Genomic DNA, 12214 nt, shown 5'->3' with positions numbered 1-12214 from the left:
AAAGTATAATTAAGTCCTTGCACCTAATTAAATCCTTTAATTGGACTCAAATTAATTCTTAAATATAATTAAGCCATAAATTCAGCTAATGATTAAATCAAATTGACCTATTAAAATTCTAATTATTAAATATAATTAAGCCATAAATTCAGCTAATGATTAAATCAAATTGACCTATTAAAATTCTAATTATGTCCCTCGACTTAATTTTTATGCAGATTCGTCTAATAATCATTTAATTTGACCTTAAATGTATATTGTCTCTCAAGTTTTGGGCATAACAAGGTACGATTAGGCTTCCGACTTCATTCAAAATTGTAGCTTGATTTTATGTATATATAAAATTCTTCCTCACTAGTTTTTTCCACATCACTAGTCTCCTTGCTATTATTATTTATTATTTATTTTATTTATTTTAAAAGGAAAAAAAGGTAAATTTTAGGAAATAACCGAAAAATAAGTTATGACAAGGAGCATATTTTTTCTTTAATCTTGAGAGAATCACACTAATAATCTTGTAGTTTAATCATTTTTTTCACTCTGTCACTATTCTTTTAAAAATTATAGTTTACATTCCATAATTTATAAGTTGATAACACTTTATATTTTTATTCGTGTGCGCCAAAAAATATCAACAAAAAGGATTGAATTATTTACAGGATTTCAATTACATTCTAATTAATGACTAAAAATCCCTTGCAATATTAATATTATAACTTAGTCATCAAACATATAATTACTACTTTTCCATCAAACTTGTATTACAACTTTGTAAAAAAATAAAAAAGAGTTAAAACTTTCATAATGGTATTTCATCAAATATTTCATATACAATACAAAATTAACCTCAATTTCATGACACTCATTTGGATTTTGGATACCAAAAAATCAGCCAAAGTCAACTCCTTATTATCCCTATTATGGTAACAAGCAATACCATATTATCCTTATCAACTTCAACAATCTCTTTAAGAAGTTTAGTTTTTGTATATTACTTAAATTTTATATTTTAAGAATCGTGAATTCTAGTTTATTAGCAAGATACATCGGGTTTGGGTAATGGGTCACCTTTCTCATGGTTTGTTTTGTTTTGGAATCCAAGAGCAAGATACATTAGGGTGGAGTTACGCAATAATTTTTTCATTCTAAGCAACTCACTTTTTTTCCATGCTTTCCTTATATTTAAGTCACACATCTTAGTGGTTTAAATCAAGTCATTTTCATCAGATTTTTTTAATAAAATCTCTCGTATAAATCAAGTCATCCCTTCACTCATGTTTTGATGGGAAAAAAAAACATTTGCTCAATGGTGGCTAATTGGAAAAGAATGATCATCTTTTTCACCCAAATCTCATATATAAATCAAGCCATACACCTTTAGTTTTTCAACAAAATATTTTAATTAATTACTAAGTTTCATTTCTTAGAAGGTTCAATACTATAAATAAGGGCTCGAGATTAGAAAAAAGGAGAAAAAACCCTCCACGTACAAATAGACATAGAAACAAGTCTAAGTGTGTGTTTGGTTTTGTGGTAGCTTTTGCAGTTGTGGTTTGAAAAAATAGATTTAAAAAAAGCTACAAATTTTAATTTTGTTTAACAAAAGTTTCAAGAAAGAGTTTTCAATAAGACCTGTGCAAGATTATGGTGTGTATTGATTAATCAAATACTTTAAAATTTACAGTTAGGAAACAACACAAACTGCACCACAGAAACAAACAGAGCCTAACTAAAAGAGAGAGAGAAATAAATGAAAAGCTACCAAAAAACCTAGCCACCCTTCATCCTCTTTTCCCGAGTTAAAAGCCATCAACCATCATTCTTTTTCTTTCACGACAATACTCATTTTCAATCGTTAACCACCTGTCCAACTACTAACATTAACATAGCTCTTTAGTATCTTCCCTCTCTTACCAGCACCTACCATTTTCTCTCCACCACGCTGTCATCTCTTCTTCCCTTGCCATCTACTAAACCAACAATCTTGATCCACCACTTACCATCCCATATAAACCACCACAATATCTCATAGCAACACCATAAGCTAGTCTCAAATTCACCTTAAGATTCATCCCAATCACAACCCAAATCAGTCTTAAAATTAGCCTTAATCACAACTTGAATCAACCTATAAATATCAACAACCAGATCAGCCTAAATCTTGACCATTTATGGGTTTTTTATGGAGCCATATTCAACATGTGGAGACACGCGCTATCACTAAAAATTTTCCCAGCACTGCTTGTGCTAGTTTACACAACTTCCAATCAATATTAACAGCTTTAAAAGGTCATTTTTGAACCCTAACATATTGATTTGTCTACTTTTTAAAATAATTTATAACATTGTTGATTTTTGTTTATTTTTTAGTATCTTGTAATATTATTTATTTTTATGTATGATTGTTGAATACTTCAGGTGTTATGGGTTGTGCCATTGCGTGGAAACTTTGGATTTATGAAATAGGCTAGGATTGATATTTTATATGTAGAGCAAGGATAAAAATCAATGCCCTGTAATGATGTTGGAAGGATTGAGTTTGAATATGGTTTATCAAAGGTGTAATGGTTGGTCTTCATGTTGATATCTTTAGTGTGAACATATGCTTATTCATCGTGATGCTTGAGTTGTAATAAAAATTCTCAATCCATTTTATGTGTTATATTTTTTGTTTATTTCATGTTTTATTATGTATCTACTATCTTTTATTTGAGAACAAGATGAGATGACCCGCTAAACAACTCTTATCCTTGGATCTTAAATATCAGATAATAGAATTAGTATATACACGTTCATGTCACTTATTATATTATTTATGTGTTTTTATTTGTGGTGTTATGTATTTGTTTTCATTTATTTCGAGAACTCAACTAGGATTAGATGATTCATTCTCGATTCCTATCCTTAGATGTTAATTATTGAGTATTTGAATTAGCAATTACATGTTTATATTAGGTTCAATGTTTGTCCTTTAGTCAAATTGGGAATTAGGTCATCTTCGGATCCAAATCCAAAACAACTCTTTAATATAAATTTAAAATAAAAAAACATTGGGTTTAGGCAACCCCCAAGCATAACAAACACATTAATTTTAAAACAAACAATTATGCAGTCTGTTTTAGATAGAATGAATAGGGTGATCATATATTTTCTATTACATAATCAACTTCTTACCTAAAACCTCTTAAAGATCATTTAGGGTTTTTTAGTTATCATAAAACTAATCGGCAACTACTTTTTTCAATTTTATCTCTTTTGACTTGTAGCTCACCGATATTTTCCTTGTAACAATTACATTAAGAAATTTTATCAAATGGATATGAGGCTTATCTACCACCTCTATCTGACGAAAAACTTAGAATGGTGTCTAGACATAAAGGAATAGGCACAACATATTACATAGAAAGAAAAGTTTAATGGACTAGCCTAAATACACAAACCCAAACCCTCAATCTCTAATTGTATTTGCGGTCAAACTTCAAATTATGAAAGAAGATCAACATGGCGACAATTTGATTTAGAGTTTTAGCTTTAAGTTTTAATTTTTAAAAATCCTAAGTGTAAAGGAAAAAAGATTGGTTTGATTTAGTTTTTATTTTTCTCCTATTAAGAGATTGTTTTTATTTAGTTATTCTAATTTAGAATTTTGATTGAAACAAAGTAAAGATGAAGGGAGAGAAAGGAAAGGAGGAAGGGGAAGACATTGGAAAAAGAAACTAATATATCATTTGTGTAAAAAAAATTATCTTATTTTAAGTTTTGAGTTGACCAAAGAGGTAAACTATAATTTCTAAAATAATGGAGGCAGAGTGAAAAAAAATGACTAAACTACTGGAGGGTAAGAGTAATTTTTTCTTAATCTTAATTCTAAAGACATCGTCTCGAAATAGTTAAAAGCAACACGGTTTTTTTTTCGATGATAACTATCTTTATGTTTGATTCTTATGACCTTTATCTTCAAGAATGCACAAAGTGCAAAGAAGAACAAAAACTTGTAAACCCATGCATACATACATTAGCTCATAAGCTTTTATAGTTTTGATAATAACTGGATTTCAAGAACTTCATAGGTTTTGACCCATTAGGTATTAAATGAATGAGAAAAGAGCTTATAGGCCCATAGTAGTATTAACATAAATAATAACAGACGTAAGCTAAATAACGTGCAAAATACTATGCACATGGACACAAAAAACAATTCATTATGATAGTCAAATTACGAGTTTGTCCTTTGAAGAAAAATTAGGGTGCCTTGATTTTGAGGGTGATTTAGTCTTTTTCAATGGTGAATTGATCATTAAATGATTGTTAGAATGATTATTAGGGGTTATTTTTTTCTTTTCAATTTTTTTGAACAGTTATATTATTGATTTACCCCTATACTAAAAAAATTATTGAATTGTGATCAAGAGTATTTCTACCTTTTGTTTTTTTACAAAATAGTAAAATGACTTTTCTGCCATTAGAATAAAAAAAACAAGGCAACTGTTTAAGGGTGATTTCGTATTTTCACATCAATTTTTTTGTTAACTCTAGAATCATGAAGGGTATTTTAGATTGTTTGCTCTTAATAATTAGTTTTTTATCAGAACATTATAGGAAACGCATGCACCATCTTCTGTTGGCCAAATTTGTTATTCTGCCATGTCTTTGAAAGCGTTGTCTCACCCTCTTCCTTCTGGTACGGCATGTGACAATATCTAATAAGTGGTTTGTCGTCAATGACAGTTTTTTTCTTTTTTTTCTCTCTCATACCCCAAAAGGTACACCTTGGCCCTTTTTTATTTTTGGTATTTTAATTCAGATCATTTTTCTTTTGATTTTTTATTTTTATCCTTGACCCTTTTATAAAAGTTTTATTTGTTTTCAATTTGACCCTTCAATTACAATTTGCCATATACACCTTAGCCCTCTCTATTTTTGGTGTTTTAATTCTAGTCTTTTTTTTATTTTGTTTTCCTTGGCTTTTTTATAAAATTTTTGTTTATTTTCAATTTAGTCCTTAAATGACAGTTTTTCCTATGTTATTTTTAAAAAAATTCAGTTCTTATTCTCTTGGTTTCTATTTTTTTTCCCTTGGTCTTTTTGTTAAAATTTTATTGGTTTTCAATTTTATCATTCAATCAAATTTTATGGTATATTATTTTTTTCAATTTAGCTCTTATTCTTTTGATTTGTTTTCTCTTTTGTTAAAGTAATTTTTCTTTTCAATTTAACCCTTCTTTTTTTTTTATTGCCCTCTAATTTACTTTTTATTTTAACTTTCACCCTCATTCTTTTTATTCCAATTTTTTTTTGTTTTAGATCATTTTGTATAATTTATTCTTTTCTTGGCCTCATCCTTTAATGTTTGATTTGTTAGGAATTGAAGATTAGGCTTTGTGATTTTTTCATTTACTATGCTTCCAATCTAATAACATGGATCACATGTTGGAAAAGTTAATACAGATCGATATCCTGTTTTTTGTTTTATTTTCTTTTTTGATTTGATCGCTCGATATCATTTTAAAATAAAATTATTTTATGGTTATCTTCAAAAAAATATATTATTGGTTTGTCTTGGTACCATGGCCTAACTCACGGGTTTTGCAAATCTTTTTTGAATAAAGGTTTTTTTATAATTTTTTTAGGTATGTTTAATTTTTAAATATATTATTTTGATTTATCTATGAGGTGTGTGTGTGTGTGTGTATATATATATATGAAATTTATTTTAAATAATATTAGATATTTATTTTTAAATAATATTTTTAATATGTGTAACTTTGCATGAGATTTTTTTTCTCTTTTATTTTATTCCATCATTTTCATGTATGTTTCTATTTCTATTGTTGTTTGATTTAATAAAATATTAATTTTAATAAACAAATTTAGTAAATATATTTAGATAAATATTTCATGTTACAGGACCAAATATCTTGATTTACATCTATCACTCAATTATTTTATTTTTGTTTTTTGTTATTATTAATAATTTTTTTCTTTTTATTTACACAGATGATTATTAATTTATTTAATTAAATATTAGCATAAGATTTTTAATTTAAACTTAATTTTTTATGTGAAAAATATGTTGAAAAAACCTAAATATCTAAAAAGTATTATTTAAATAAAAATGATGTAATTTAGAGAAATCGCTAATTAAATACTAGTGAAGGATTCTCTTTGGGATTGAAATATGCAAGTGTAGCCTTTGAAAGGACTTGTTGTGTTGTCTTTTCTAATGCCTCACAAGTAGAGTTAAAAGTTTTAGGGGAAATCAAAGTAATTTTTATTTTAAAAATATACAGGCACTAAAGTTTCATGATAGATATAGAAAAAATAAAAATATATTTAGTTTTAATTAAAAAAAATAAAAATATGAAATAAATCAGAAGTACAAGAATACATCTCCTATCATACTTTCATTTAATTTATTTACTTTGATGTGACAAAAGGACATGGACAGCACAGCTGCATCATCTTGGCAGCAAAATTTGTTCGTGACTGAAAGAAACACACGGGTGCCTAGCTAGCAACCCTCTGCCATGCCTCTTTATCAACCATAAACAAGGGACCGATTCCCTTTTGGGATTCCATTCCTCTCCCTCATAATTTAGCTATTGGAACTTGGAAGGAGGAAGGGATGCTGCATTATCCATGTCCTTTTCGTTTTTCCACAGCTCTTTCAACTCAGCTATGATGATATCAAACCATATTACTTAGCTTGTGAGCTTCCTAAAGAAGGCCATCTTCTGCTAAAAAAGGGAAGAAGGCCATGTGAAGGAAGGTAAGTTTAAGTTGTAATTAAATCTATATTTTCTTCATTGTGCACTTGACAAGTTTCTGGCGATTCTAAATTGCAAATAAATCACATAATCTTCTTCTGGTTAATCTCCTCATTGATGGTGATAAGACCTGTGAATTCTCATGCTTGCCATTTAAGGCTCACATGAAGAGAATGAACATTCTCTATCCATTAGGTTATAGTGTCTAGTCTTATCTTCTTCTGTATTTACTATCCACAACTAGCATGCATATGAACATGCATGCAATAAATTCAGTAGATGAATGTCTTGCTGAATTTCATTAATGCTTAATTAATATATATTTTCAACTTGCATTTTTTTTTTTTTACCATGACATCCAAAGGGGAGTTTTGAATCAAATATTAATCACAAGAAACAATGATCTGAGCAGTCAGCCTATAAATACCTAGACCTTCTCCAATGAGCTTATATGAAAAAAAGAGGGCTTTAATTCAAGCCCCACAAATCTTTCAAAAAAAAAGCTACTCTGCCCCATAAAGAGTCTGCTTCCTCTTCTCTTTCCTACACATCTAGCTCCATATATGCCAAATGAAGTTCACATGCCTTTGTTTCTTGTGAAAAAGATATATCTCCTCAACTCTCATGTTTTACAGTTGGATCTCCACCAACTCCTTGCTGCTACTCATTATCCACAAAACAAAATTCATCTTCAACTATATGATAATGCTCTGAGAGCCGTTCGCTAAAATCTAATTTATTCAAGTTTTTATATATAGAGAAGCCTTTGTAAAACTGTTATTTTCTCCTGTCTCCCAAAGTTTGCAGCCATGAATCCCCTTGTTCTCTTTTTTCTCTCATTTTTCTTCATCAACCCAATGTCTTCGAAGGTTGAACAATCTAAAAAAACTAGTGCCCATATCAGTGTAATGGGTCTTGTTTACTGCGACATCTGCTCCAACAACAGCTTCTCCAGACACAGCTACTTTTTACCAGGTCTAATAATCTCCACCAACCTAGAATTAGTTACAATTTTTTTCTAGAAATTGGAAGTAAGCTTTCTATGTTAGGATACTGGCATTGTCTCTGATTTTTATTTTTATTTTGACAAATCCTAATGTTTATCCAGGTGCTGAAGTTAGAATAGACTGCAAGTTCAAAGCAAGTTGGCCCAAAACCAGAGAGCAGATATCGTTCTCAGTGAACAGAACCACAAATAGGTATGGAATGTACAAGCTAGAAATACCTTCTGTTGATGGAATTGCATGTGCACAAGCAGCCATTGACTCCTCCTGTGAAGCAAGCTTAATGTCGAGTTCATCTAAAGCATGCAATGTTCCTGGATACAAATCCACAACAAATGAGATTGCAATCAAAGTCAAACAACAAAACCTCTGCATCTACAGCCTTAATGCACTGAATTTCAGACCATCAAAGACAGATGTTGGCTTATGTGGAAATCGAAAGCCTTGAGTCATTTACTATATGGCTTTCTTTCAATTTGTCTAAATCCTAAATTTTCTCTTCAAACCTTGAATTCCTTCATTAATCCTTCCTTTAAAATATATGCAATTTCCATTGCCACCCTATTCTCCCAAGCCCATCAAGGTTTGCTCACCTTTTTCTATTCTGCAGACTATGCAGAATCTTGGGAGCTAATTATTAGCAGTATTTTTTTTTTAATTATGTTGGTTTTGTTGTAGCTTATACTAATATGTTTGAATGGTTTGTGCATGTAAAGTTTAGTGTTTAGCTGTGCGGCCAAGATTTCCCAGCTCTTTCCCTTTTCTTTTAGATTAAACTTCTGCTACAAAAAAAATACCCGATGTATAACTAGGAATGATGAACATTTAATCATTTAGAAAATGTCGAGTTCCTAGTAATCCAATACCCCCTGCTAGTAACTCTTTTTATTTATTTGTTGAGATCCCTGCCTATTTTACATGTCCAATAATGCAGACCAAGTTCCCTGGTCTGGAACTCTGGATCTCAAATCCATACTCATCACCAATAATTGCCATAAAAGGTAAGTTAGTGATGACATTTTAATCTCAGAGCATAATTGAGTATATCATGATTGTAAAATCTAGTTCACATTCAAATGTGAAAGTCTCACACACACAAACCAAATTGAATAGAATTTTTCTTTAAATCTTAATATCAACCACAAGCACATACATCTAAGAATGTTGCCCACACAAATTCCAATGGGCATGACCTGACAAATGAGGTAAACTCTAGGTTCAAGAACATAAATTCACCTCTAATTCTAACAAGGACTTTTAGGAACAATAATCAATTCAGTTGATTAAACAATAGTGTAGGACAAGCACAATACAGCCACCATGGTGAAAAATAAGAAGAACATACAAATAAACGTGAAATGATCTCTAAATCTGTATCATTTCTTGGAAGGTCTCCATGGCTAAAGCTGGCAGACCCAGAAGCACATTTATGCTTTTTCTCTCTTTGCCATGAGATAGGAACAGGATGACTTCCTTCTCTGGTAATGCCACTGGCCCAGATAGAACTGGCTCTCCCCACCCAAAATCTGTAGTGTAGAAAGATAGCCGAGACCAAGTTGTTATCAGTAGAGTTGAAGCCAGAGAAGGCCTAACTCTTGTTGCTTCAAAATAATCCATAGCAGATCTCATGTAACTGTCTGAGACCATTTTAATTGCATCTTGAACAAGCCCCACTGCATGTGATAGTGGCCTGTCTAGTAGTTCCCCTGCTTGGCACATCGAATTGGTCAACACAATTCCATTTCCGAAGTACCCTTTTGGTAGGGGGGGTTTAAATTTTGGCCTTCCATCGACTGCAAATAGGAGCTTTGTTTGTTGATCAGGCAGCATTTTGAGTGCCTTGGTTCGAGCTCTCCATACAAAAGCTGAGAGCCCTTCAAAAGTAGTGCACTTTCCAAGAACCCCATCTTCCATGGCTTTCATTTTGATCTTTTCAAGCATTTCAGAATCGAAACAGAAGGAGCTGTAGAGCATTTCATCTTTGTAAAGGTCATTTGTGCTGGACTTGTCTTCTATCTCGGCGAATTCTTGGTGGGGGTACTCAATCTTTGGAGGGTTCCGGGCTTTAAGTATGCTTCTGTCAATGAATGGAGGGACACAGAGTGGCAAGCCTCTGGCTGTTTCACCCCATGAGTTCACAAATTCCATAGCACCAATGCCATCAAACATACAATGATTCATGCACAATCCTAGTGCAAATCCTCCACATGTGAACTTGGTGACCTGGAACATGGAGTTAATTAGCACCTTAGACCATATCGAAGTTAATGTCTCAGAATTTAAAATAATTGCAGGCAAACGATCATTGTGCTATTTTTAATCTTTGAGGATGATGAATGAAACTCAAGACAAGCACCTAAAAATATCTAGTACATGTCTGAACGTACAATTTCGATCTAAAAGTATTAGTCCACAATTTACAAGCAATGTAGCCGAAAAATAAACAAGCATGAAAAACATAATTTGGAGAAGTTCTAAAACCTGAGCCACCAAAGGAGGCATCTCCAGTATGTTCTTTGCATCAGGAATGCCATAAACCAGCTTCCCAAGGGTCTCTGGATCGGGCTTTGTTATGTCACCAATCTCTTCCAGTGCACAGTTTGCTTCAGCCTCAACAAAAACAGCACCTTCTCCAGTGCAATTTATAATAAGCTTTGCCTCTGAGCTTATTGCTAGCCGCCCGGCAAGAGGATAGTAGTGCACAAGAACCTTTTTCAAGGCATTCTTGATCACTTCTCCAGCATTTTCATTTCCTTTCTCTTCTGACTTGAAGCAGTAGATTGTACGCACAATCACTGCAATGTTTTGGTCAAGGTTGGAGAGAAAGTAAAGACCCTTCTCTGTCTCCTCGGCTGGAGGAACAAGAGTTGGCTCTCCTTGTTTCACAACTAGTTGAAATACATTGCCATTAGAGTACTCCATTGCAGAAAACTTTTCAGCCTCTATACCCTGAACACAACAAAACCAAGAAAAAGAACATTAATGTGCAGTGAAGGATAAAAGCAGCAAGTTTATAACAGGAACACATGGTTCACTTTCAGTAGTTACTGTAAATGCAAACGTTATTGAGAGAAAAAAAAAGAGCCAAACTAACCATGTGAATTCCTGAGGAAGTAGCAGAAGAAATGGTCAGAAGTCCGGTACAAGAAATCCCAGTTCCTGGAATTAAAAAAAATGAGGATTGTGTTGGAAACCATGCTGTCAGGGAGATATATATGGAAGGAGGGTGGCCCCACGGAGGCTGAGTTACTTATTTAAGTAATAAAAAATAGAAAGGACATGTTGCGATGTTTGATTGGAGGGATGGGATTGGCTTTAAGCAACCCATGTTGAATTTTCCAGGAATGGTTCATACTGATGATGATTTTTGACAGATTTTTTTTGTCTTAACTCTTACGGGTGAGGGTTGGCCACTGATCATGGGACCACCGCCACCAGATTGGCCAGTGTTTGGGCTGGGTTGGTGGGGTTGGCATCCCATATTTCCTTGCTTCATCCTCTTCATATTATATTCATTCGTTACATCTTCTCCGCCATGACTTTTCACTAATTGAAAGCTGTAAGCTAATTTGGATGCACTTATCACTCATATTGGTTCTACACCACCTAATCTAGGATAGAGAACCCCACATGGTTTTAATAATTATTTCTCTTGTTTTATGATCTACTTTGTGGAAATATTGGTAAATTCACATAATTATTATCCCAAACTCTTCACTAGATTAAAAGGGCAATTTTTTCGATCCGATGGAAGTAATGCAGGCCCTAATTAGTCTTCCAAAACACAGAAAAACTTTGTGACAAAGATATCGTTTACTCTTTTACTGATATATGTTCATGCTAATTACATTTTCCAGCTAACCATGAATGTGAGGATGCTTTTATTGCCACGAATAAGATATGACTTTTAATGATTTGTGTGATAAAAGTCTATAAAAAAAAGTTGAATGAATAAAAAGATCTATAATATTTGTCATGAGCTAATGCTTAATTATGAGCTTCATTTAATTAATGTAAGTTTTATAATTAAGAAAATTGTATAAAGTTGTTCACTTAGTACAAATAATTTAATTATATAGTCATAAATCAGCAAGTAATTATTCAGCTATTAATTTTATGAGAAGAATATTTTTATACTAGAAATTCAAGAAAATATATTTTGTAAGTAAAAAAATATTGTCACACCCAGAACTTATTATAAAATATTTTTATAAAAGATCAGAAGGTAAATATAAAAGAGAATTCATGTATGCTCTTAAAAGAGAATTCATGTATACTTTTCTCGACCTACTGTTCTCTCTTGCTTAACGATCTTCTTATATACATTATTTACTATTTTTCTTATATTTTGATCCTAATCGATCCAACTAATATATGATTTTATAACCTCCTATAAAAAACAAACTTAATAAATAACTTTTGCACCCTTAACTTAGAGTAATT

General features: G+C 31.7%; 2 protein-coding genes across 2 annotated transcripts; one reads left to right on the top strand and one right to left on the bottom strand.

Annotated features, from left to right (window-relative positions):
- The first annotated feature begins 7231 nt into the window (after positions 1–7231).
- LOC133676894 (major pollen allergen Ole e 1) lies at positions 7232–8498 on the top strand. Its single transcript, XM_062098685.1, has 2 exons — positions 7232–7742; positions 7876–8498. Exons 1-2 carry the CDS (start codon positions 7577–7579, stop codon positions 8217–8219), a joined length of 510 nt encoding a protein of 169 aa, XP_061954669.1. The 5' UTR covers positions 7232–7576; the 3' UTR covers positions 8220–8498.
- A 378-nt stretch (positions 8499–8876) lies between these two features.
- Positions 8877–10970, bottom strand: LOC133676884 (omega-hydroxypalmitate O-feruloyl transferase). Its single transcript, XM_062098673.1, has 3 exons — positions 10866–10970; positions 10253–10720; positions 8877–9994 (listed from the first exon to the last, which is right to left on the bottom strand). The coding sequence occupies exons 1-3, from the start codon at positions 10866–10868 to the stop codon at positions 9137–9139; spliced, it is 1329 nt and encodes a 442-aa protein (XP_061954657.1). The 5' UTR covers positions 10869–10970; the 3' UTR covers positions 8877–9136.
- Positions 10971–12214: the final 1244 nt, after the last annotated feature.

Source organism: Populus nigra, chromosome 1, assembly GCF_951802175.1.
Source record: "Populus nigra chromosome 1, ddPopNigr1.1, whole genome shotgun sequence".
NCBI classification, from domain to species: Eukaryota; Viridiplantae; Streptophyta; class Magnoliopsida; order Malpighiales; family Salicaceae; genus Populus; species Populus nigra.
The sequence above is the reverse complement of the archived record's forward strand: the minus strand, read 5'-3'. Positions and strand labels throughout refer to the sequence as shown.

Coding starts and splice junctions, on each gene's coding strand:
- LOC133676894 (XM_062098685.1), top strand. CDS start 7,577: ATGAATCCCCTTGTTCTCTTTTTTCTCTCATTTTTCTTCATCAACCCA. Junction 7,743..7,875: donor ACACAGCTACTTTTTACCAG/GTCTAATAATCT, acceptor ATGTTTATCCAG/GTGCTGAAGTTAGAATAGAC.
- LOC133676884 (XM_062098673.1), bottom strand. Junction 9,995..10,252: donor TGCCTCCTTTGGTGGCTCAG/GTTTTAGAACTT, acceptor TCCATGTTCCAG/GTCACCAAGTTCACATGTGG.